Source organism: Malania oleifera, chromosome 2 (genome assembly GCF_029873635.1).
Source record: "Malania oleifera isolate guangnan ecotype guangnan chromosome 2, ASM2987363v1, whole genome shotgun sequence".
NCBI classification, from domain to species: domain Eukaryota; kingdom Viridiplantae; phylum Streptophyta; class Magnoliopsida; order Santalales; family Ximeniaceae; genus Malania; species Malania oleifera.
The window spans coordinates 89,950,125-89,974,713 of record NC_080418.1 but is presented as its reverse complement, the minus strand read 5'-3'; the positions used below and the strand labels follow the sequence as shown (position 1 = coordinate 89,974,713).

At 38.2% G+C, this 24,589-nt stretch overlaps 1 protein-coding gene across 3 annotated transcripts in view; it reads left to right on the top strand.

The window, feature by feature from the left end:
* LOC131147826 (membrane-associated progesterone-binding protein 4) overlaps window positions 1-24,589 on the top strand; it is a 60,752-nt gene that overhangs the window by 5,458 nt on the left and 30,705 nt on the right. For 2 of the 3 annotated variants that reach the window (XM_058097428.1, XM_058097427.1), the window contains exon 4: window positions 4,463-4,500. The exons of the other annotated variant lie outside the window; for it this stretch is intronic. In XM_058097428.1, coding sequence (XP_057953411.1) covers window positions 4,463-4,500 — 38 coding nt within the window. The remainder of the gene's footprint in view (window positions 1-4,462; window positions 4,501-24,589) is intronic. 3 annotated transcript variants of the gene reach the window in all.

The following is a 24,589-nucleotide window of genomic DNA, read 5'->3' as shown; positions in this document are numbered from 1 at the left end:
AGTAGACTGGCCTAATTCTGTGAAATAGAATACAAGGAAAATAGACCCTCTCCTATTTGTTAATGAAGTCCATAGCCTATCTCTAGCTTTGAAGGGGAGCCTTGGCGCAGTGGTAGAATCGCCACTGTGTTCTGGAGGTCACAAGTTTGAGTGTGTGGAAACAGCCTTTTGCAAAAATGCAAGCTCAGGCTGCGTACTATAGACTCATCGTGGTCCTCCCCCTTCTCGAAACCTGCAAGTGCAGGAGCTTTGTGCAGTGGGATGTCCTTTTTTTTTTTAGCCTATCCCCAGCTCTCAATGAATCCTGTGGAGCAGATCAAGATGGGGAGCAAGTCCAGGATGACATTAGCTTGGTCTTGAAACAGCCCTTTGGTGACAAAAATGATAAAATCAATAGTATCAGATTAGACGATGCTCTTGGTTTTGCAGAGGGGCAAGTGGCAAGGGATGTTGAGGTTTATGGAGTAAGTGGTGGCTTTGGGAGAAACTTATTGTTTCAGGAATTAAATTTAACAAATCTAAGGGTACTAAGGTCTATGCTCATAAGAAGGATACTTCGATGGGTGCAGAAATGAGCAATTTACTCAAAGAGAAGAAAGAGCACTCTGTGGAGGTAGTGCCTAAGATATTAAATAAGGAACTTAAATGGAGAGTTAAGCATTGTGGAATGGTTAAATTTTAGGAAGGCGAGGTCTTCCCTGGCTAATGAACCCACCTCCTCCTCAGTACTAGTTGAGTGAAGTGTGGGACTCCCCTTCAGGAATCTGGCTTGAAGGCAGGGAGATCCATGAGGCTATTAACTAATGAAGACAAGAAGTCAAGGGGAAATGGATCAAACAACCCTCAAATAGTAAATTAGAGTTTCTCCTTTGACTAGATGGATTGAAGTGGTAAAAAAAGCAAGATCAATAAAGAACAAGTGGGAAGATATAAAAGAAAAATCCTCTGAAAAATGGAGAGAAACTTGAGCCACTCTTTCCACTGAAGACTCCAGGAGAGTCTCTTGAAGATAGAAGGATGAAGAGAGAGAGAGAGAGAGAGAGAGAGAGATAACCTTGGGAGAGTGGACCTCCTCGGATAAAAGGGAGAGTGCTGAAGAAAACTTGAAGGGAAGTACTGCAATTCTAAAACTCAGGGTCGACCTCCTTCCTCAAGAGAGAGAAAGCAAAAGAAAGTCTAAGGAGACGTCTTTGTTCAAACACCCAAGGTTGATTGATGAAAAGGGGAAATGCCTATGGAAAACCAAGGGTAGCACCTAAATTCATCTAAGGTGAACCTCCTTAGTTAAAAGGGAGAATGCCCAAGAAAATCTAAGGGGAGCACCTGTTCTAATACCCAAGGTGGACCTCCTTGGTTAAGGGGGAGAATGCTCAAGAAAAACCGAGGGGGGCACCTTGGTTCTCACACTTGAGGTGAAGCTTGTCATTCAAGACAGAGAATGCCCGAGAAAATCTATGGGGAGCTAGGAGCAACTTATTTCTAACACATGAAGTGGACCTCCTTGGTCAAGAGGGAGAATTGCTGAAGAAAATTTGTGGGGAGCACCTTGATTCTAAGCATATTTACTTTGCTCATTTTCCCCTTGGCCCCTGCTAAACTGCAATCTGAATTGCATATGCCAATTTTAGGATTGATGGTGTGCTATATGGATGGGGGTTGGGATCCAAATTGCTAAAATCGGCAACCCAGATTTGTTAACTATTTTCAATTAAAAATTATGAAAAATTTAAAAATTTTGGAACAAATAGTAAGAAAGATTGCCAAATTTTTTCAAAATTTGAGTTTGAGCTGTGCTTGAACATTGAATGATAGAACCGTCAGAGAGATGGTAAAATTAAATTGCTGCCACAAACTGTTGTGAAGCTTGCAATAATGAGAGAAGACAGCTTTCTGCTCTGCAAAACATGTGATCTGAGAAAAGTGGGCCGTGAAGCTTGCAATGGGTGAGGGAAGAGGGTGGACTGCATTGCCTATGTTGGTGAGAGAAGTGGGCTGCAAAGCCTGCGATGGTGAGAGAGGGCTTTCCTGCCGCGACAATGGTGGATGGAATTGAACAGGTGGAGAGAGGGATTTTAGTTACCGAGGAATTTGCCACCCAACCCCCTTTTTTTTTGGGTGTAAAGAAGGAATCCAATGGTCTTTGACATGTTCATTTGAGTACAGGTCATAATTTTTTTTTGTTTTTTCAGTAACTACAACTCATAGTAGAATCTTTAAGGCTGTTGCCACCTTCAGTAATATGCTTTGGAGCATGATGGTCTTCTTGGAACCTCTTTGGTGCAAGGCAAATAGATTCTTTCGACATGTTTCTTTGGAATACATGAACCAGGATTGGCTGCTGTTGCTTTATTGATTTGTCTTTTGTATTCACTTTCTTTTGTCTAGCTGCTTTCCTTTTGTAATCGGAGGACATCTTTCCCTCCCTGGTTTTTTCTTTTTTCATATTCACAATTGTACTCCTTTCTTCCTTCAATACATTTCTTTGTTTATGAAAAACAGATTAATTTGGTTAAGTGTGGCCTAGCTGTTACTAATCTCATTCCGGAGTTGGCTTCTAGGCAGCTGTTCTTGTAGGTTGTGTGATTTTGCAGTGGCTTTTGACTTATTTAGGAATTCCTTTAGGTGGGAATCCTTCGGCTTTCAGATCTAGTCATTACGAAGATCTCTAAATGTAGATGAATGGAAGGGTATGTTTTTCTCCTTGGGAAGCCGCACTATTTTAAACCAAACCTTTCTCTCTTTGATTCTTTTTTATCCTTGTTTAAGATTTTGGTGGGGGTTGCTAATCACTAGAGAGGATTATGTGAGATTTCCTTTAGTTAAGGCGTGGTGATAGTGTTAAAGCTTGATATACATTGTTGGTCCACAACCTAACAGCTTAAGCTTTTAGGTAAAGTGGTATTCTAATATGGTATCAGAGTTGGTTACTAGGAGGTCCTAGGTTCTAATCTCATCGCCTGCATTTATTTTGTGATATTTAAAAATTTATTGAGTGTTTATCCCTCTACGTGCTGTCGGGCTGCACGTGCGGGGGAGTGTTAAAGCTTGATATGCATTGTTGGCCCACAACCTAATAGCTTAAGCTTTTAAGTAAAGTGGTATTCTAACAGATAGGAGGGACCATCCTGTGAGTTGGTTATAGATTGGAGAGGGTCGGGAGGGGGGGGGGGGTGTGCCTTGGTCTTGTAAGTTGGTGTCTAATTATGTACATATCTTCAGTGTGTAAATGGTTATGGCTTTTCCCTTTGTAAACAGACTGTCTATGTTATAGGGTTACTAAAATTGAATTCGCTCTGCAGGAGAACAAATGGGATGCTAATATTAGATAACTAGAGTTTACTCATGAAAGCCCATAAAAATTCATTTCACAAGTATCTTCTTTCTTTTTTTCCTCATATCAAATATAAAGTGGGAAATAGCTGTAGGGTTCAGTTTTGGACTGATCTCTGGTTAAGAGATTTATATTTTTCAGTTAGCTTTCCTTCTATCTTACATCTAATTTTGTGTCCTGATACATTTATTTCCTCTTTTCTCATTATTTGACACTGCATTTTCCTGGGATTTTAAATTTCATTGAAACCTAAATAATAGGGAGACCAAAGAGCTGTTCTATGTCCTAGGCTTGTTGGATTCTTTTAAGAATTCCCATGCTGAGGATTTAGCAGAATTCTCATGCTGGGGACTTTAGAGTTTGATGTTTTCATAATTATGTCTTTTTTTTTTTTTTCATATAAATCATTTTCCTCTCATCTAAACCAATCTCTCCATTTATTCCTAATCATTCGTGGAGCTAAAATTCATTCATTGGTAAAGGCATTGCCATTCTTAATAGAGTTAGCACTTAGCACCACCAATCTGTTGCAGCTTTGACCAAACATGAACCCTCTTCCTTGTGCGCATGTTACGTGTTATGCTAGTTGACAAGTTGTGATTATCATGCTCATTTATTTCTTTAATTTCTCTGTGGCTTGGTGCTTATGGAGTAAGCATTTTTCATTTTTTGGAGAGAGTTGTATTTGTATTCAGTCTTTGGAGGCTTGTTGATTGATTTTGTTATCTTTGGGAGGAAAAAGAGGGCAAAGGTTTTGGGGTTATATGAGTAATCTGGCTGAAGAGGAGTGCTTGGATTTCTGTGATCATGCTTCATCTGTAGATCTGATTTGGGACAAGATTGTTTTCTTGATCTCTTACCTACAGGGTGTTTTGGTAGTATGGCCTTTTCTGTTGTTCAGCGTGATTGGTTGGCCTTTGGGCTTAGTTCTTTTTTTTTTTAATTATTGTTTTGTATTAGCTAGCTCCTATTTTCAATTTCCTTCGTGTGAGAGGATTTATCATTCCTCTTTGTACTTTCCTCTTTCTTAATGAAGGGTATGTATACTTTGTGTCAACATGTTTCTTTTATACTTTATAGTTTTAATTATCGACTAATTGCTTTTTCCTTTCAAATTTTTGATAATTTTAGGGATGCCTCTCGTGCATTTGTTTCTGGAAACTTTACAGGTAAAATGCATTGTGTTTTACCCTTTTTTAAAGCTTAAGGTTTGCTTGACTGGTATACATTCTTGGCGATCTGGCCAAGTGGTTGCTCTATTATTGCATCAGAACTTTGTTATTGGGTCCAAACACGCCTATGAGTTATTTGTTACCTGTGTTATCTTTTTAAATGTCTTGGTATATGCAATAAGGCTGCATGATGGGAGTTTTTGCCTGATATAAATTGTAGGCTTGTTGGCTAAGGGTGCATTTTTTGTGGGATTGGGTTTCACAGAACTGAATTCCACTAAGACTGGCTATGATACTTATCCTCCTCTCTCAAGCTTGGCCCTGTAATCTATAGGAGGCAGGATAAGGGCATAAATGTAATATATATATATATATATATAATATAATGTATATTTTGGTTTTTATACCTTCCAAATGATTTAGCCTTTGCTCAATGGTGTTTCGGTTCCACTTGTGTTTTGGGGGTTTTTTGGGTGGGGGGGGGGGGGGGGTTTGGAACAGCCAACACTTGCCTATGTGCATGGAATAAGGATTCCCCTTGCTTATTTTATCTCTTCCAGACATGGTCTACTAGAGCTTAGCAAGGCCTATCTTGTCTCAGCGTGTGAAAAAAAATGCACCATAATGACCTAAACTTTGGGGAAAGTTGTGGCTTAATGTATGTTCCATGTAGTTAATTAACTTGTACCCTGGAATTTCTAATTTCTTGTTTTCACTTGAAACTTAGAATCGCCATATATTCCGATTTGATTAAAATAATGACATGAAGAAATGAAGAGGGATCACTTTGGATTTAAGTTTTTGTCCATGTTCATTTACGCAAAAATTTCGAGCCTGAAATCCAAAGTGAAAGAAATCGTATACTGAAAATTCAATTTTTTTAAAAAATAAAAATATGTGTACAAATCGCTATGTGGATACTCTCAACAAAAGGAATGAATCTTTTGAGTCTATTTCATTGAAAAACTTCGATTGAGAGTTTGAGTGTTGAGATGGCTTGGTCTCAAATGAATAAATTGTAGTGCCACTTGAACAACAGTTTTTAGGAGATGTGGGAATGATCCTTGTGGGTGGCTTGATTGACCACGCCAAATATGGGCATTGATTGACATATGGAGCAGCATCGCCGATTATATTTGAAGTGGAACAATGCTGCCCAGAATGTTCAAGCCTTTTGGTATTGATATCTCTTCGAAAAAAAAGTAAACCTTGAGAGCTTTCTTTTTTGCTCAAATATTTTGTGCAGTCTCTTTAAGTTTTCTCCATATAAGAGCAAGGGGTCCTTTATAGAGGATAGGGCAAAGGGTTTGTAAAGCCGTAGGACTTCATATGGCATGGACATACATGTTTCCACTATATTGGGCATGGGCTTAATAGTTAAAAGTTCCATTGGGCCTAATCATTTAATAAGCCTAACAAAATCTTATTTTAAATTAGGCCCTTGTATTTAGGAAAACCCACATAACTTTAAAATTGGGTTGGGCCCAGATGACTAGAGTCAACTATCTGGAGGGGTGAACTTTATCTTTTTGACCAATTCGACGGTAATTAAGGCAGTTGATTATTTTTATATATGTATTTTATGCATAAAAATGTCCATATTTCAAGGTTTGGTACAGCTTAGATTTCAATGTGCATTTATGATGAGGCTTGAAGTCAGCCAAGTGTTTTTACTTGCACAAATTATGTGTTAGTTCTAGCTGGGAACATTTTATGATCCTCAAATTTCAGATCACTTTTTTCTAAATTTAATTCATCAACCTGCAAAACCTTGCTATTTTTGTGCCAAAAGTTAAATAGTGAGGATTGCCCATCCTAACATCACATTGGAGGTCATTTGATATCCATTTTGTAGCAAATTCATACTCTGCATGCATTTGATTAGGCTATTGTAAATAAATTGGATTGGTACACTTTTGTCTTCATATTGTTCACCCTAGCTTGTTCAAGGTCTGCTTCCTAGTAGGCAACTCCAAATAGTCCTGTCTTTTTTTATTAGCATGGACTCATTCTCTCAACAAAAAAGTAGGGGTAAGGCTGCGTACGCTGTGACAACCCTCCCCTTACCCTTGCGAAGTGGGGAGCCTTATGGCCTTGGGACGCCCTTTATGCTTGGATCAAAAGAAATGGTCTTTTGCTATGCCAAAAATTTCAAGCTTTTGGAAGCAAGTTCTTTGGTCTAGAAGTGATTTTGGAACTGGAACTAGCTCATTTAATATGTTTCATCCAATTTCATTTAAGCAAGCGATAAAAAATGACTCAAATCAGTCATTTGCAATGCCAAAAATTTCATGTTTTCCAGTGGCATTTTGCTTGATCTCTTTGACTCTAAATTTTTGCATCTATGCTTTCTACGTTCTCTTGTTGATGATTCAACCTTAAGTTCCTTTTATGATGGAGCAAGCCTCCCATTCCTTCTCAATGCTTCCAATATGGGGACTTTTCAAAGAGTCCCATGGAATTGTGAGATTTTCTACATCAGTTCTGTTGTAAGGCTAGAGATAGAGTAGAGAAGAAAAGAAAAGAATATATCAAAAGGAGAGGCGGCAGTTTTCTTGGAACCTTACGTATTACTCCAGGTCCGGCCTCTTATATATTAATAATAATGTTAATTAGTGTTGACAGGTGGAAAAGAAAACTGAATATTCCTTTAACTTATGAAAAAGATTACATTCCCTTTAAATAGATGATAATTCTCATCTAATTACTAGGGAGATTTACAACCTACTGAAAATAAAATATCCTATTTAGAATGGAAATCAGTAAAATAGGAAAGACTATCTTGGGTAACATGCTACCCAAATACCCTAGGATCGTGGAACCAAAAATAGCTAACAAATGAACTGATTTGTTAGCTGTAAATCTCCTAAAGATCAGCCTCTAATAAAGGCTGATAGATATCTAATAATTCCACACTCCCCCTCAAGTTGGGCTGTAAATATTGATTAGGCCCAGCTTGGAACTCAAATCATCAAAATTCTTTCTTGGCAAAGCCTTGGTAAGGATATCGGCTGTTTGGAGACATGTAGGCACATACAACATCTTGATTATTCCTTCCTCTATTTTTTCTTTTATGAAATGTTGATCAATCTCCACGTGTTTTGTTCTATCATGATGTACTGGGTTCTTTGCAATGTTGATGGCAGACTGATTGTCAGAGAACATCTTCATGGGTTCTTCACCCGAAATCTTTAAATCCTTTAGAAGCCTTCTTAGCCATATTCCTTCACAGATGTCGTGTGCAATTGCCTTGAATTCAGCTTCTGCACTGCTTCTTGACACAACTGATTGTTCTTACTTCGCCATGTAACTAGGTTTCCCCACACATATGTGCAGTACCTAGAAGTTGACCTTTGATCATGTATTGATCCTACCCAATCTGCATCACTGAATACTTAAATATCTCCTCTTTGATTCTTCTAAAAAAATAATCCTTTACCTGGTGTTAGCTTCAGATATCGTAGGATTCTATAAACTGCCTCCATATGTTTTTCATTGGGATTGTTCATGAATTGACTCACCATACTGACAAAGAAGCCAATATTAGGTCAGGTGTGAGACAAATATATAAGTTTTCCAACTAGTCTTTGATATTTGCCTTTATCCACTGGTGCACTGTCTTCGTTGGCTCCTAGTTTGGTTGTTGAATCCATAGGAGTATCTGCTGGCTTGCATCCGAGCATCCCAGTCTCTTTCAAAAGATCTAGAACATATTTCCTTTGGGAGACAAATATTCCCTTCCTTGACCATGCCACTTCCATGCCTAGGAAGTATGTGAGATTCCCAAGGTCCTTGATTTCAAATTCTTTAGCTAAAAGACTTTTGAGACTACTCATTTCCTCCTCACAATCTCCAGTTAGAATGATGTCATCCACATATACAATGAGGATAGAAATTTTTTCTTCAGGAGAGTATTTAACAAATAGTGTATGATTTGATTGACGTTGAGAATAGCCATACCTCCTGACTACCTTTGTGAATCTCTCGAACCAGGCTCTTGAGGATTGCTTGAGCCTATATAAAGATCTTCTGAGTTTGCAGACTTAATTGTGTGTAGCTTGTGTCTCGAATCTAAGAGGAATTTCCATGTAGACTTCTTCAGCTAGGTCTCCATTGAGGAAGGCATTCTTGACATCTAGTTGGTGAAGAGGCCAATCTAAATTTGCTGCCACAGATAAGAGGACCCGCACAGTATTTAACTTGGCTACAGGGGCAAATGTGTCTTCGTAGTCGATTCCATATAACTGAGTGAATCCCTTTGCTACCAGCCAAGCTTTGAATCGGTTAACACTTCCATCTTCATTGTATTTCACAGTGAATATCCATTTGTAACCTATTGGACGTTTTCCAGTTGGTAATTCTGTGATCTCCCATGTTCCATTCTTCTTTAGTGCACTGATTTCTTCCCAGACAATAGACTTCCATTCAGGTGTACCAAGAGCCTCTTGTATGTTATTAGGAACCTAGATTTTGTTGAGGTTGGTAACAAAAGATCTAAAATTCGATGACAGCCCCTGATATGACACAAAGGTGTATATTGGATGTTTTGTGCATGATCTCACACCTTTTCTCATAGCAATAGGACAATCACTATCATCATTAGTTAACTCATTATGGGAAGTCTTGGGATTAGAGTTACATGGTGGATTTTCACTTGATCTAGGGCTCAAATCAGGCTCTTGGATTTGCGCAAGGGATGCTTGTTGTTCTATCTCCTTTTGGTTCCTTCTCCTCCGTGAATAGGTAATCAACTCATCATTTTTTGTTGGTTGAATAATGTCCAGATGCTGATGTTTCACGAGAGATTCTAAAAAGGAATGCGGAGGAGAAATTGGGTCAGTAGTTGGAATAGATTCAGAAATTTGTGATAGGTGAGAAGGGTCAGAATCAGAAGAAGGGTGAGATAAATCTCAACATCCCAAAGCTAGAATTCTTGTGTAATCTCCACCTGAATTTCAGATTTGGGGTAATATGGTTGTTGTTAAAAAAAAGGTGACATCCATGGAGTGATAATATCTTTTAGTAGTTGGTGAATAGCATATATAACCCTTTTGGTTTGGAGAGTACCTGAGAAAAATGCACTTAAGGGCTCTAGGATCAAGTTTACCCAGGTGTTGACTATGAACATGAACAAAAGCTGGGCACCTGAATACTTTGAAGGGAATAGTGGAGATGAGTCGAGTATTGGGAAAGGATTGAAGTAGAGTTTGACAGGGAGTTTTGGAATTTGAGAACGTGAGAGGGCATCTGGTTTATGAGGTAGGCTGCTGTGAGAATGGCTTCAATCCAAAAGTGTTTTAGTACATGTGTAGAGAACATGAGGGAGTAGGTAACATCTAGTAGGTGCCGGTTTTTTATTTCGGCAATTCCATTTTGCTGAGGAGTGTCAACACAGGAACTTTGGTGTATTTGACTCAAGAGATAATCATCAAGAATGGATTTGAAATATTATTTGGCATTATCAGTTTTCACAATCTGTATTTTTGCTTGGAATTGTGTTTGGATCATGGTGTTAAATTTTTTGAAAATCTGACCTGCCTTTGACTTTTCTTTCATGAGGAATATCCAAGTAAGTCCAGTGTGATCATCTATTAAAGATATAAACCAGCGAGATCCAGTAATATTTGTGATCTAGATGGCCTCCACACATCACTATGAATCATTGAAAAGGGTTGGGATGCTTTGTAGGGTCGATTGGGATGAGAGTTGCAAACATGTTTTGAAAATTGACAAATCTCATTCTGAAAATCATTTGGATTTTTATTATTGAATAATGAAGAAAAGAGTTTCTTGCGATACAAGAAATTTGGATGTCCTAACCTATAATGCCACAACATAATTGCACTATCATTATTAGAACGAATGACAGAAAAATAACTTTTGACTTCTAGACACTAAACAATCGGATTTGTGAGTTGTTCCTTGAAGAGGATCATTAACCTCGAGAAGATAGAGCCTCAAACACATTTTAGCACTGCCAATTGTCTTCCTCAAATCCAAGACTTGAAATTCACACATATTTGGGAAAAATTTAGTAACAAAATTGAGAACCCGAGTGAGTTTACTAATAGACAGTAAATTGCAATCCAAATTTGGCACTAATAGAACTGAGTTGAGTGTAAGCTTCTCTGAAATTTTAATTGAACCTGTACCAGCCACCTTTGAGAGTGAACCATCTGCTATCCTGACTGTTAAATTTTCATAATAGGGACTATAAGTAGAAAATTTTTTCCATCTCCAGTCACATGGTTCGATACTCCTAAGTCTATACTCCATGGACCTAGCTTCTCCTTTTTAACATTAAGAGTACTTAAAAAATTACCTTTGTGTGCCAAAGAAACGGTACCAACCACAGTAGTAGGGGCCGTGGTCTTAAATTACCACAAAATTGTTGAAATTTCCGATTTCCGTCACCCACGAAATCGAAATGGCAGTCAATTACCATCTTGCATAATTTCTGTCGAAATCTCAACAAATCATTTGAAATTTATCGAAATCTCAAAATTTTAGCGAAACTTGTCGAAAGTTGAACATGCAATGAAATTTCTCGGAATGCAAATGAGAGATTTAGGAGTGAAGTGAAATTTCTCCCTTGATTTATTTTATTTATTTTTATCTAAAAAAAAGATTATTACAAGTGCTTTTGAAATTTTATGAAAAAGTAAACTTACAACAACATTTTATTTAACCATTCATGTCTAAATTATCATTATTTGTATAATAAATAATATTTAAATGATTTATGAATTTTATTTGTATTAATTGATTCACTAAATATGTTTAATGGACATTATCTTACAAATATGTTTGATGCACATATTATATTACAACTTCTCCACCTCAAACACAACATAGATGTATTTACTAATAATATATTAGTCCAAAAACTTACATTATCATGTCTATTAATCATTTCTAAAGCTTTAAAAAAGAATTCCATGCTTTACTACTTATTTCCATTATTTTTTCAAATCGAAATAGAAATTGACATCGAAATCAAATTTTTTCGTTAAAATTTCTGTACTTTTAGAGCTTTGAAATTTGAGCCGAAATTGAAATTTAAGACGTTGGTAGGCGCTGGTGAAGATTGGTTGAACATTTTCTGCAATAATTCTAGTTGCTTCTTATTGAAGAGACTGGGCTCGGGTGGTGTTGGTTTTTCATCTACCAAGACAAAATTTCCCCGTCCTTCTCTGTCGTTGGCAAAGCAGGAAGCTTTCCAATCTGCGGCTTTACCATGGATTTTCCAGCAAGTGTCCTTAGGACGTCGACAATGGTCACACCATGGCCTCCGTTTCTTCGGTCTACAGTCACCGCTGTTAAATGGATTTCCTTGAACCGCAAGGGCTGAACTCTCCAGGTTTGTTGCAGAATCTTGAAGGCCCATCTTTATCTTCTTTCAACTCTCCTCTCGGCAAACTTCTGAAAACGCTTCTCGGATGTTTGGCAGTGGTTTGGATCCTAGGATTCTTCCTCGTACTTCATCAAGATTTTTATTTAATCCAATAAAAAATTTGTATATTCCTTTCTTTTCAACAATTTGTATGTACCTGATTCCATCTTCGGGACAGCTTCAATAGTGCTCTTCGAATAAGTCCAGCTGTTGCCAGTAGCGGTTGAGGGTGTTGAAGTATTGGGTCATTGTCAAATCTTCTTGGCGTAAGGCATGGAGAACATTTTCCTCCTCGAATAATTTAGATGTATTCCTATTGTTAGAAAATGTTTCCTTGGTAGCTTCCCAAATCTCCTTTGTTGTTCCTTAGGGAAGAAAATTTTCTCCAATGTCATTTGTCATGGAATTAATGAGCCATGACATGATCATGTTATTTTCCGATTTCCATGTTTTGAACTTCGCATCATCCTTCCTTGGTTGGGCTGTAACTCCTGTGAGATAATCATCCGAGACCATTGGAGATAGTTATTTTCATTAAGTTTGTTTCCTGTAATGGGCATGAGGCTGCTACTGCCTGAGACCATGGCTTCTTGATTGGTGGTGACGTCGGAGACTGAAGAGGTGGATTTGCGTCTCTCGGTGGCCATACCGTATTTGGTCATATGGGAAGATTAGGGTTGAGAGGATGCTCTAATACTATGTTGAATTGTGGAAAAGAAAACTGAATATTCCACTAACTTATGAAAAAGATTTCATTCCCTTTAAATAGATGATAATTCTCATCTAATTACTAGGGATATTTACAACCTACTGAAAATAGAATATCCCATTTAAAATGGAAAGCAGTAAAATAGGAAAGACTATCTACAAAATCGGGTAACATGCTACCCAAATCCCCTCGGATCATGGAACCAAAAATAGCTAACAAATCAATTGATTTGTTAGCTGTAAATCTCCTAAAGATCAATCTCTAATAAAGGCTGACGGATATCTAATGATTCTACAATAAGTCTTGAGGATAAAAATATCCCCACTCACACAACCTATTACTGAAATAGCATACTCATCTCTAACACTCCCTCCGAAGTTGGAGGTGTATAAATATCACCCAACCCCAGCTTGTTAGAACAATTAGACAAGGCATGCTCAAATAAAGGCTTTGTAAAAACATCTCCTAACTGATCCATAGATTTGACGAAAGGAGTCCTTATGACCTTTTTCAATGCAACATCTCTCACAAAATGATAGCCAACTTCAATGTGCTTTGTCCTTTAATGAAATATTGAATTGCTAGTGATATAAATGGATGCTTGATTATAACAAAGCACATCCATTGGTTTCATCACGAAAAATCCCATCTCTTACATAATAGACTTTAGCCACAAATGCTCACTCAGAGTATAAGCCATGGCTTGATACTCGTCCTCGACACTAGATCTTTCTATAGTAGTTTGTTTCTTGTTGCTCCAGGTAATTACCTCTGTGACTATATAGTAGTAGACCTTCGATCATCAATAGAGCTGGCCCAATTTGCATCAAAGTATCCCATTACGTCTTAGTTTTTTATTGCATTTATATATATCAAACCTTTGTCGGGAGAGCCTTTGAGGTACTGCAAAATCCCTCAAATAGCATCATGTTAATGGTTATTTGGTCATTTAGCATTATTAATATGTGTTAGAGTTATGTTAATAAGGGTATTATGGTCATTGGCATTATACTTGACATATATTTTGCATATAGGGAGAGGCCTATCATTGAGGTTAGGTCTTCCATTTGACCAAATTATTCAACACGGTATTGGAGCCAAGTTTCGATCTGGTATTATCCATCAATCATCTTGTACCCACAGTGCACGACAAAATGGAGTTGTAGAACGGAAAGACATATATATTCTCAAAGTCACTCGTACCCTATAGTATCAAATGAATGTCCCCAGAGTTTTTTGGAGTGATGCCATGCTCACTACTTGTTCTCTCATTAATAAAATGCCATCCTCTATCCTTGTGCTATCAAATGTATTTTTCTGGGGTATTCCTATACTTATAAGGGATATTGATGTTATAGCCCTACTTTGCATTGATTCTTTGTCTCTATTGATGTCACATTTTTTGGGTCTACACTATGCTACTCTGATTCCTTGAATTTTGTTGATCTTAATGAGTCCTTTCCTCTGCCTTGCCTTCCAGATCCTAACCTAATATCTGTGGCAATCCTCCAACATCTTCATCCAGTTTGAGTCCTTCCCATCGCTTGGATCATCCCAATTTGTAGGTTTACACATGGCGACTCAAAGGAAAGCCTCCTCTAGCTTTACTTCTACGCCTTTACTAAGATGCTGATCCTTCCATTGTTGTTTGAAAAGGTAAACATAGTTGTACCAAACATCCAGTCTCTAATTTTGTTTGTTATGATTTCTTGTCAACCTCATATTGCTGTTTTGTTAGTACTTTGTCTTCTTTTTCTCTTCCCAAATCTATTGTTGAATCCCTGCCCCATTATGGGTGGAGGAATACAATGATTGAAGAGATGCATAGCTTACAGGATAGTGATACTTGAGAGTTGGTACCTCTACTTCTTGATAAGTTTGTGGTTGGTTGTTGCTAGGTGTATACTGTGAAGGTCAATTCAGATGGTTCCATGGTTTTACTAAAGGCCCGCCTTGTTGCTAAAGGGTATACTTAAGTGTATGGCTTGGATTATTTAAACACATTCTCTTCAATCCCTAAACTTGCTTCAGTATGTTTGTTCATCTCCTTAGCCACTACTTGTCATTGGCGGCCTCTACATTAGTTAGATGTGAATAATGCTTTCCTACATAGTGATCTTCAGGAGGAGGTCTATATGGAGCAACTGCTTGGGTTTGTTGCTCAGGAGGGATTCGAGCTTAGTGTGTCAACTCAAGAAATCATTTTATGGTTTAAAACAGTCTTCGAGAGCATGTTTTAGTTGATTTGTCATACTTGAGTTTGGCTTCCAACGGTGTGCAGTAGATCATTTAATATTTTATCGTCATACTCCCTACCTTATGACTTTGGAGATGATGATTAAGGCATCCAAGATCCCAAGATTTTCCTACAGAGTGAGTTTTAGACCAAGGATTTGGGACCAATGAAGTACTTTTTGGGTATTGAAATATTAAGATTTCGTATGGGAACGGTTTTGTCGAAGGGAAAGTATGTTCTTTATCTTTTAGATCAAATTGGGTTGTTGGGATCCAAACCTGTTGATGCACTCATAGATCCCACAATAAGTACCAGGTATGAGTGATTTGTTGCCTAACCCAGGCGGTATCAAAGACTTATTAGAAAGTTGAATTATCTCATAGTCACTTGATCAGATATATTTTGCAATAAGTGTTGTGAGTTAGTTTCTCAATTTTTTGAGACAAATTCATTGGGATGCAATAATTCGCATTTTGAGATATCTCAAAGGCGCACCAAGGAGAGGTCTCTTATACCAGGATCAGGGTCACACCATATTCAGGGATATACAAGTGCAAGTTAGGCCGGGTTGCCTTCCAACCGATGATCCACAACCAGGTACTGTATCTTTGTTGGTGGTTATTTGGTTTCTTGGAAGAGTAAGAAACAAATTGTGGTGGCCAAATCGAGTGCTAAGTTAGTATAGGGCTATGACTCACACTATATGTGAACTTGTTTGGTTGAAGAACATGTTGAAAGAACTAAGTTTTCTTCATTCTGAGCCTATGGAGTTGATGTATGATAATCAAGCTGCTAACTCATATTGCCTCCAACCTGGTCTTTCAAGAGTGGATAAAGCACAATGAATTTGATTGCCACTTTGTTTTGGAGAAACTTGTACAGAAGATCATTAAGACCATCCATGTGAAGTTTGATTTTCAGCTTGCCGATTTGTTCACTAAAGCCTTAGGCGCTCGTGTAAAATTCATTTGTAACAAGCTAGGAGCATATGATATATATGCTCCAACTTGAGGGGGAGTGTTAATGGTTATTTGGTCATTTGGCATTATTTGTATTTGTTAAGAGTTATCTTAGTGAGTGTGAGTTAGTAAGGGTATTTGGTCATTGGTTTTGTACCTGGCATATATTATAAATAGAGGGAGAGAGTTGAGAGATCTATCATTGAGGTTAGATCTTCCATTTTACCCAATTATTCAACACATTCCAATGTAGTTGTTTGGGATTTTCCATAAACTGACTCACCACCATAGTTTTAATATCAGTGCGTAAGGGCCGTTATAAATGTTATGTAGTGGTATTGGTGGCTTCTACAGGGTGATATCTCAGAGGCTCTCTAATTCACAATCCGTTATAGAATGTTATAGGCAATTACAAGCCATTACGGGCTTTTACATTCGAGACTGGCCATGAATGACTAAAATTGGTTTTCGAGGTTTTTTTTCTTGGCACTTGCCCCTTTCTTTTCCCTTTATTGAAGCTTAGAAATCCAATTTTATGTTGGTTTATCTAAGTGGTGAATTTTTTTTTTTAAGAAAATTGTTTTTGGGTTTATTTTCCTTGACATTTAGTATGCATTTTTTCAATAACTACATGAAAATAAACCCAAATTTTTCTCTCATTAAATTACATATGTTTGTATTCTAAGTTCTTTCAATTTTAATTTTTTCCCTGTTTTTCTTACACCTAGTTTAGAGACTAAAATATATTTTATTGTATGCATTTTTGTTATTGTTTAACATATGAACATTCTATATTTTATTTTTTGGAGAACAAAATTTCCATTAAAGACTAAAAGAGTACAAAAGATAGCATTCTATATTTTATATTGCTTTATATTTATGATTTTTTAGTTTGAATTTTACTTATAATCAATAAAGTTGTGAAAATTAGCAAATTGATGCTTCTTCTCTCTAATAGCAACTAAGGGACCAACATGACATCTAATACTTGTAGTATATGTTATATTTAAAGATTAAAATTTACCAGAAACCATTTAAAGCATTGGTACAAGGATTTTGGGATCAAAACATGTGAACCTATATGTTTTCAAGAAGTTTTTAATGCAAAAAATAACTTCATGGATGCGTGACCATTACCTGTTATGTAAAGCTTGTGACAGCCATGAACATAACACTGCAATTATTATTGTTATGCGGACATTTACTGTTATTTAAGACCGTGCTCATCACCCCCATTGCAAAAGATATGTCTAGTGACGATCAAGTAGATTAGCTTGGCAACCAATTGTCCATATCGACATTTGTCTTCAAAATTCAATTTGAAATCCCTAGAAAACTTTATGTTAGGATCCACAGGAGTATCAAATGGTTTAACTCCCAACAAACTAGTCTCACTTTGCAAAGATATATTTTCATTGAGATAGACTTAGTCTACTTCTACACTATGTTGGAAATATAATAGAATGAAAAATATATACTAATAAAATTAATATTAAATAAAAATATGAATACTTGTCAGATGTTGGGGTGTGGAAGGACCACTATCCTTAAAGCCGATTTCGCGCCCACAGAGAACATTTCTTGGTTCATATCGTCACTACGCACATGACCTTCAGGATTATTCAGCTGGCTTGGTTTTGTGTGCACTCACAAACACCAAAACTGTGGGAGATATAGTGCCATTTAGTTATCCAACATAATTTAAATCTCAAGAAAGAATAGAAGATAGTGTTGTTTTGAAAAAGAAAAACATATCTTGAAATGAAGTTGGATCACAGTTTGTATAGGTAAATTAAGCATAACTTTCAGCATCATAAGTAGTTAATATTTTAAAAGCATTCAAATTAACATATTAAATTTAACATATACTTAATTAAAATAAAACCGACGATTGTTATATAACATTTATTATATATATATATATTAATTTGAAACATCTAACATTAATGCAGTAATACCAGCAATCCAAGCTTGGGGTTTTGATACATTAAGCAATCCAACTACACCAAAGCTCACCGAAGCCCATTTTCTTAAGGAGATAAAGAAGGAAATTCCAGTTGATATGATTGAATTCTTCTCCATATCCAGTTTGCACACTATTCCCATTTTTCCTTCCTTCAGATGGACAGCCACTACTTCATTAACAAAAGCATGTTGATACTGACCAATGACTTCCGGTATTACTTTTTTGAACCTTTTAGCAAGTGCTTTGGCAATGATTTTATAAATGCTTCCCACCAAGCTAATGGAGTAGAAATCTTTGATGCTAGCAGCCCTAGCTTTCTTTGGAACAAGAGTTACAAAGGTGTTATTAATGCAACCGATGGATTTTCCTGATATATGGAACTCCTTGAACATGTTTAACAAGTCATGTTTGAGGATGTTTTAGTTAGCTTGAAATAAAGCCAACGAGAAACCATCAGGCCCAGGCAGATCTCCATTGCAATTTTTAATAGCTTGGAGTACTTCTGCTTCTTCAAGTGGTCTCTCAAGCCACTTTGCAATGGAGGAACTAAGGGATTTGAAATTGATGCCATCCACTGTAGGTCTCCAAGACTTAGATTTGGTGTAGAGGTCTTTATAAAAATTACAAATACCTTTTCTAAAGTTGTCTTTCCTGGTTAAGGTGACTTCCCCAATTTCAATGCTGGGAAGGGTGTTACTTCTATGGTGAGCATTTGCTGTCCAATGAAAGAATTTTGTATTATGGTCCCCCTCTTTGAGCCATAGAGCTCTGGATTTCTGCCTCCAAGATATCTCTTCAAGATTAGTAACCTTGTACAATTCCTTCTTTGGCTCTTTGATCATCATTAAGGCCTTGGATTAATTCTTGCTCATCAATCTCTTTGATGCCATTAAGGATAAAAATCTTCTTCACTTGGACATTCCCAAAGGTGTTTCTATTCCAAATTTTAAGCTTTTCTTTTAGTCTTTTCAGCTTTGAGGCAAGCACAGAACTAGCCTTCGCCGTGACTAGAATAGAAGACCACCAAGTTTTCACTAACTTCCCAAAACAATCATGCTTTAACAACATGTTCTGAAAGCGAAAGGGGGTTGGCCCCCATTTAACTCTCCTCGCGTCAAGGGAGATGGGGAGATGGGCTGAGAAGGACACAGGAAGAATACTATGGATCACATGAGGAAAATGAAGTTCCAATTCAATTGAAATTAGGAACCTATCAATCCTTAAAAAGAAGGGCTGCTCCTTAGAGTTGGACAAAGTGAAGTTGCCACCAATTAAAGGGAGATCAGTAAGGGCGTTGACATTGATAAAGTCAAGGGATTCTCTCATGATATTGGTTTTAAGGTTACCCCCACTTCTTTTATGCGGTTATATAATCATCGCCTCCAATAATCCAAGGAGCATCCCTCTACCCCTTATATCACAAAGAGCTCATTCCAAAAAAGAGACCTAGGGGTCCTTCACTTGGGCCATACACCCCTGTGAAAATCCATTGAAAGTTATTGTTCGTGCTTTTGAGCAAACAAGAGACTGAGAAGGAGTTTATGAAGTGGTCCAATGGTTCCACAACACTAGGCTTCTACAATATTAGAAGATCCTCTAAACTACGTACTACTCCAAGGGATATCCAATCATAGGCTTCTTGGCCCCAAAGTTCATTGATCAAGAGTTGCTCCATCGTCTCTACCTTAGTCTTTTGCAAGCACACCACGTCACCTCTCCAATCCTTTAGAAAGGACTTGATTACGCTCCTCTTAACTTTGTCATTGAGACCCCTCACGTTCTAGGAAATTATTTTTCCTAACATGATTTAACAAAAAGGCTTTGACTGCTGCCTGCCTCGTCCATTTTTAAGCATCTTCCTGTTTTTCCATAATTCACTGTGCATTTCCTGCACGTTACTTCCTTATTGGTTTCCAACATTTTGATACTTCCCATAGGTTTTTTGTGATTGCTTTCCAATTCCTCTTTTCTCTTCTTTCAATATCGCTGAACAACAGTAAAGCTCTATCCTCAAACCCTTTGAAGGACACGACTATGGTTTTGCTTACCCATTTCAGCTTCCAAAGGACCCAAACAGATGCTTGTTTCTAAGCATTATCTAAGGCAAAGTCATTCAAAGTTTCAAAATTGGGCCTATCAACCAAATCCTCGAAATTGGGATTGGCATCCAGAGTGTCATAGCCAGTACTAGGGATAGGACAAGGACTAGTTTTCCAGTGTCATTTGAAGAATTAGGAGGTTCCCTTTCCAAAACCATCTCCTCCTAAGTTGTAGCTCTCTATGAAAGGAAATCTTGTAGGGGGATAGATTTCCCAAAGTGGACTAGCTTTTTGGCAACTTCCAAAGGACCATCATGAAGCCTAAAGGGAGAAAAAGAGTTGGAATTGGACTTTGAGCAGTCAATTTGGATTGCAAGGCTAGAAAAAAGTCCCGTTATCTGTAGCTCCAAGGCCTGAGTTAAGGCCCACATTGACATCCTCAAACGAGACAAAGGTTTTGGGACTGCCTTTATCAAGCTTGAAGAAATCTAAAGAGACACCTGCAACACTGCTCTTCTACCCCACAACACGTACAAAGGATTGCAAGCGTTTACTCGTCAAGCAACCACTTAACTCAAAGGCTTGCTACAATGAGGGCAAGGGCACACGAGATCTATAGTGTTGAGAAATGGGTTCAAATCCATAGGGGAGGTCTTTGGCTTCTTTTCTTCCAGGTGAAAGACTGGAGATGCTAGCCCCACTCACTTGCCAAGGAGGAGATCTTCGTCCATCCCTTGGATTCAAACCCCTCTAGAAATGCAAGGGTTCTCCAACCACCGCAGTTGATCCCTAAAAGGGCTAGGTAGTTCCTATACTTACTTGAGTTCAACTTCAAAGTGAAGGTTCTATCCTTGTTCCTTGGTTGACAAAACCAACAATTCACTTGGGATACAGATTTTTTTCAGAGCCCATAATTCTTCCCAAAATTTAAGAAACCATTTGAATTCAACCAACTCTAGAAAGATGGAGATCCTTCTTCCCTTGCAGTATTATGTGATTCTAAGCAAATTGGAATTTCTCCCTTCTAAGACCAGTCGAAAGGCTTTCTTTCGATCACCACAGTGCGCTTCCCGTCCCTCGGTATCACGACAAGATAGGCAACAAATAGAAACCAAGCCAAAGAAGCCAGCAAACCAGGAGAGAGCTTGCAAGATTGAGGAACAGAGAGAGAAAAGTTGAAGAGGAGGGCTTAGGACTAGATGAACAGAGGACTGCTCGACTAGGGCTTGTGGGAGGGAGAAGCCTGCTTGAGTGTGAGGGAAGTCATGGTTGAACGAGGATGATTTGCGGCAAAAGGAAAAGTAAAGGACTGCTCAAGTGAGAGGGGAGTCTGGGTCGAGCAAGAGAGAAGTTGGGGTTGAGTGAGAAGAGAGTGAGATGGAAATCCAAGTCGAGCGAGAGTGGAAGCGAGGTCGAGCAAGAGAGGAGTCGAGGTCGAGTGAGAGGAGGGTCCATATTGAGCAAGCGAGAAGTCAAGGTCGTATGTTCGGGAAGTCAAGGTCGTATGTTCGGGAAGTCAAGGTCGAAAGGGATCTCTTGTTCAGGCTGAAGCACGAGTAAAGACCCTCCATTGTTGATGGCGAAGAGAGACAACAAAGGGAAGCAGCAAGGGTAGTCGGTGAGGGAGATTGGTTTCAAGCATCATTGCGAGTTGTGCAAAGAAGAGGCTTCAAGACTTTGATCCTTTGAGAGAAAAAGGGTGAGATGTTTGGCGAACAAGGACCAACCTGAGTTTTTATTGGTAGAATTGAGTAAACACATTAAAAAATTCAGACCTATCTTTTAACAAAAGTCCCGGTCATATGTGAAAAATCATTCACAAAGGACGCTAAATATTGATGACCTATCAAATTCTTGACTCTATACGAACCCCAAATGTTTGAATGAATAAGAGAAAATAATGATTTACAAGACTGGATTCTAGACTGAAAAGATGTCTTAGCATGGTTTCCCAACTAACACGCAGTATACTCAAAATGAGAACTACCATATCATATGGGAGGAGGCACCAAAATCAATAACCCAGGATGAAGAGGCAAGAAGCCCGGTTCTACGTGAACGGACCACAATAGCATTACATGCAGAAGAATGAGTTTGGAGTTGTTGAACCATGCACACAAGATTGTTAGACACCTTTCAGGACATGGTGGATAATGTAGTCAACGCCCCAATGGAGTGAATAGGTGCACTTGAACTTTCAACAGTGGAATCACCCTCAGCAAGAGACTTGTTGGCCCAAGTTGATTTCCTGTGGAGCTCTCTAAAAAGGTCAATAATGTGGTTTTCCTTGCAACAATGTGTGGAAATGCAAGAATTGGCATGAGGGGGTCTGCATCCTGAGACACTGCTTCTGCCTTCATTCTTCCCTTGCCATGGTTGGAAGCAGTGCTAAACATGGCTGAACTATCACGTGAAGAAGCTTGTGGATAAGATTGAGAGCCATCTTTGGTGATCTGTTGGATTCTAGCATGTGCTTCACTCATGGATGGTATGAATTCATTGGCAAGAATCTGATCATGGACAGGTTGAAGCTCAAAAATCATCCCAGACTGAAACCTGGCAGCCAAAACTTTGTCTCTTAATCATCTCAAAGTTGGATTTAACTGGTTGATAGATGTTGTGTTTCTCCCACATGCCCTTCTAAGTGCTATAGTACTCACTAATGGACCTAGGTTGTGGGTCATATTTGAAGAACTTCTCATATAAGTCAAAAAATGAGTTTGAATTTTATCTTAAGAGAAGATGAAGATAATCCCACACAGCCTTAGTTTGCAGCAATTCGTGGCTACATGCTATTCCAGAACCACACAAGCAATCTGTCATTCTCTTTCATCCAATCTTCATAATCCTTGTAATCTGGAGATGGAGGAGAATGCAACATATACTTTGATGTCCCTTTGGCTTTAATATACAAAGGTACTGCCTGAGACCACAGCAGGTGGTTGGAAGATCCAATCAATTTTGATGGCTGTGATCTGTACATTAACAGTATCAGCAGAAGCTTTCTCTGTAGAGGCCATCAAAACCACCCCCTATTTCTACAATAAGTGCACACTAAAATCGGGAGTGAATAACACAGCAACTATAGAGAATCAGGCAGCACACACAAGTGCAAACCAGCACTTCAGAACTCCAAGAGGTAGTTCTTGCCACAAGAATGAAGTTACACTATTAGGAATTACTTAACTACACAGTAGAAGGCAGGTCACTACAAGCACCACACTCACTTAATAAACAAAATGACAGCACAGCGGCTGCAAGAATTATTGCAGGCAACAACTAGAGGCAAGTGCAGAGTCATTGAACACCAACCGAAACTTGCTGATAGCAGATAGAAGCATGTGCAGAGTCATTGGACACCAGTCAAAACCACTGTCAACTAATACAAGATTGCAAGCAAGCAAGCAAGCACGTACTTGCAGAATTAAAAGAGCTTCATTGTGTTAAGTCCAGCTAGAACAGCAGAACTACACCAGCAGTATACCTGGAACAGAGCATAACTGCTTCACATCAGCAAACCACCACAAATACACAGCATTCTACCAAGGATGCTGAACAGACAAACCATGATGAGAAAGGGTCCCGAAATGACTCTCAAACCAACTAGAAAATCAGATTAGAGAACTGATTTAGGGAAAGGTAAATCTAGAATGAGATAGCTTCTTGTGGAAATAATTCTCGTTAATCGTAATATAGGCACAGGTCTTTATAAATAGATGTGCAGCAGAAGAATAGAAGGAAAGAACCAAGAAGGAAAGAACCAAAGATGCTAACTTCTAAGGAAGCTAAATATTCTAGGATATTCACACATTTACAGCCGAGATTCTCTTAGAAAAAATAGGAAAGTTGACTAAACAGATTTGAAACTTTGCAACACTCCCCCTCAAGCTGGCTTGAAGATATCTTCCATGGCCAGATTGCTAAAGAAGTTTTCAAACTGTTTCTTCGGCAGTCCCTTTGTCAGTATGTCTGCTACTTGCTCAGTTGTTGAGATATATGGCCTAGATTATTCCCTCATCTATTTTCTCCTTGATAAGATGCTTGTCTACCTCCACATGTTTAGTTCTATCATGAAGAACTGGATTGTGAGCGATAGCTATTGCAGCTTTATTTTCACAATACAGTTTCATTGCTAGTGAATTAGTAATCTTTAATTCTTCCAGCAATCTTTGGATCCATAGTGCTTCACAAATTCCATGAGCAACAGCCCTAAATTCTGCCTCTGCCTACTCCTTGCCACCACATTTTGTTTTTTGCTGTGCCATGTTACTAGGTTCCCTCCAACAAAGGTGCAATAGCCAGAAGTTGATCTTCTATCAGTGATACTTCCAGCCCAATCTGCATCAGTGTATACTTCAACCTGTAAATTCCCATGTCCTCCAAATACTAAACCTTTACCTGGAGTCCTTTTCAGGTAACTTGGAATCCTGTACACGACATCAAAATGCTCGGGTCCTGGTGAGTGCATAAATTGACTTACCACGCTTGTTGCAAAGGCTATGTCAGGATGTGTATGAGAGAGATAAAGGAGTTTCCCAACCAATCTTTGGTATTGCTCTCTGTTGATCACTTCTTCAACCTTAGCTGGTTGGAGTTTTATGTTCATCTCTATAGGTGTTTTTGCTACTTTGCACCCTAGTAGACCTATTTCTCCAAGTAAATCAAGCACATACTTGCGTTGGGAAACAAAAATTCCTTTCTTTGACCTTGCAAATTCCATACCAAGAAAATACTTCAAGTTTCCTAAGTCTTCGATCTCAAATTCCTGAGCAAGGATCTTCTTT